This window comes from Propithecus coquereli, unplaced genomic scaffold, assembly GCF_000956105.1.
Source record: "Propithecus coquereli isolate 6110/MARCELLA unplaced genomic scaffold, Pcoq_1.0 Scaffold76, whole genome shotgun sequence".
Classification (NCBI taxonomy): domain Eukaryota; kingdom Metazoa; phylum Chordata; class Mammalia; order Primates; family Indriidae; genus Propithecus; species Propithecus coquereli.
This window is the reverse complement of record NW_012153729.1, coordinates 1,554,164-1,555,469: the sequence shown is the minus strand read 5'-3', so window position 1 is coordinate 1,555,469 and position 1,306 is coordinate 1,554,164. Positions and strand designations below refer to the sequence as shown.

General features: G+C 38.2%; 1 protein-coding gene across 1 annotated transcript in view; it reads left to right on the top strand.

The window, feature by feature from the left end:
* Nucleotides 1-1,306, top strand: part of LOC105824688 (ATP-binding cassette sub-family A member 8-like) — a 107,638-nt gene that overhangs the window by 16,091 nt on the left and 90,241 nt on the right. Inside the window, 3 exon segments of the mRNA XM_012662222.1 lie at nucleotides 53-192; nucleotides 755-981; nucleotides 1,128-1,215. Coding sequence (XP_012517676.1) covers nucleotides 53-192; nucleotides 755-981; nucleotides 1,128-1,215 — 455 coding nt within the window.

Genomic DNA, 1,306 nt, shown 5'->3' with positions numbered 1-1,306 from the left:
GAATTTGGGGTCATTGTAAAGTCCACTGTTTCCTATAATTAAGACTAAAAAAACCCTGATGACAGTACGGTTTCTTTTCTTCACAAAGGTCATTGTTATGAAATGAATGAAGATGTTAACTGTGAAGTTTCATTATTCTGGGAGAAAGGTTTTGTGGCTCTTCAAGCTGCCATTAATGCCGCCATTATAGAAGTGAGTATGAAATGTTCAATGCAAATTAATATTTAATGAAAATTAACATTGGAGGAATTGAAAGTTTCATGGAAGAAAATATAAGTGGATAGCCCTGTTCTTTCATTTACTCATCCTTATCTTTTCAGCAAAGCTTACTAAAGTTGCCATATGTCATTGGGATATAGACACAAACAGAAGAAAAATCTATCCACGGACTCAACCTTGTCAGGAAGTCAGGCACATAACAAAAAAATTATTAGAACAGAAATAGGCTAACATGGAGGGATAAATAAAGTCCTTTCAGTAAATGAGCAAAACCTTCTCTGTCTAGAATGCCGTGGAAGAATTTCTAATTAAATAACATTTAAATGTGAAGCTTGAGGTGAGGGATTTAGGCAGGGAGGTGACATAACACATAGTAAATTCTGAGAACTGTACGTATCTCAGAATGCCTGGACTCCGAGCTCCACGTGGGCCAATGACAGGAGACAGAAGTGGAAATTTAGGCTAGCATCAGATCCCAATAGACCAGGCATACCATTTACTAATATACAAATTTTGTTTATTAATATTTCTTCAGGTCACAACAAATCACTCAGTGATGGAGGAATTGATGTCAGTTACTGGAAGATGTATGAAGATACATCCCTTCATTGCTCAAGCAGGAGTCATAACGGATATGCTCATTTTCTTCTGCATTATTTCCTTTTCCCCATTCACTTACTATGCATCCGTTAATGTCACAAGAGAGAGAAAAAGGATGAAGGGTTTGATGGTGATGATGGGTCTTCGAGAGTCAGCATTCTGGTGAGTCAAATGTAGCACAAATGAATACATGGAGGAACTCATGAATACCGGGCATCTTCATTGCACCTTTATTAAAACTTAAATGATTTTCTGTTTCCTTTATACCTCTGAATGGAATAAATTGCCGTTGGTTTAATGTTTGCCAGTTCACTTGCTTCTCTAAGTGAAAGAATAGCGGGGTTAGGTTTGCTGGGTGGTTGTGAAGCAAGGACGATGGAAGACAACCATAGGAGGGTAATAGAAAAGGTAGACGTTGGTGTCTATGCCAGAGGGAAGTGGATATCAAGCAAGGATAGGACGGAAAGGGAAAAAGAGACCAAGGGTC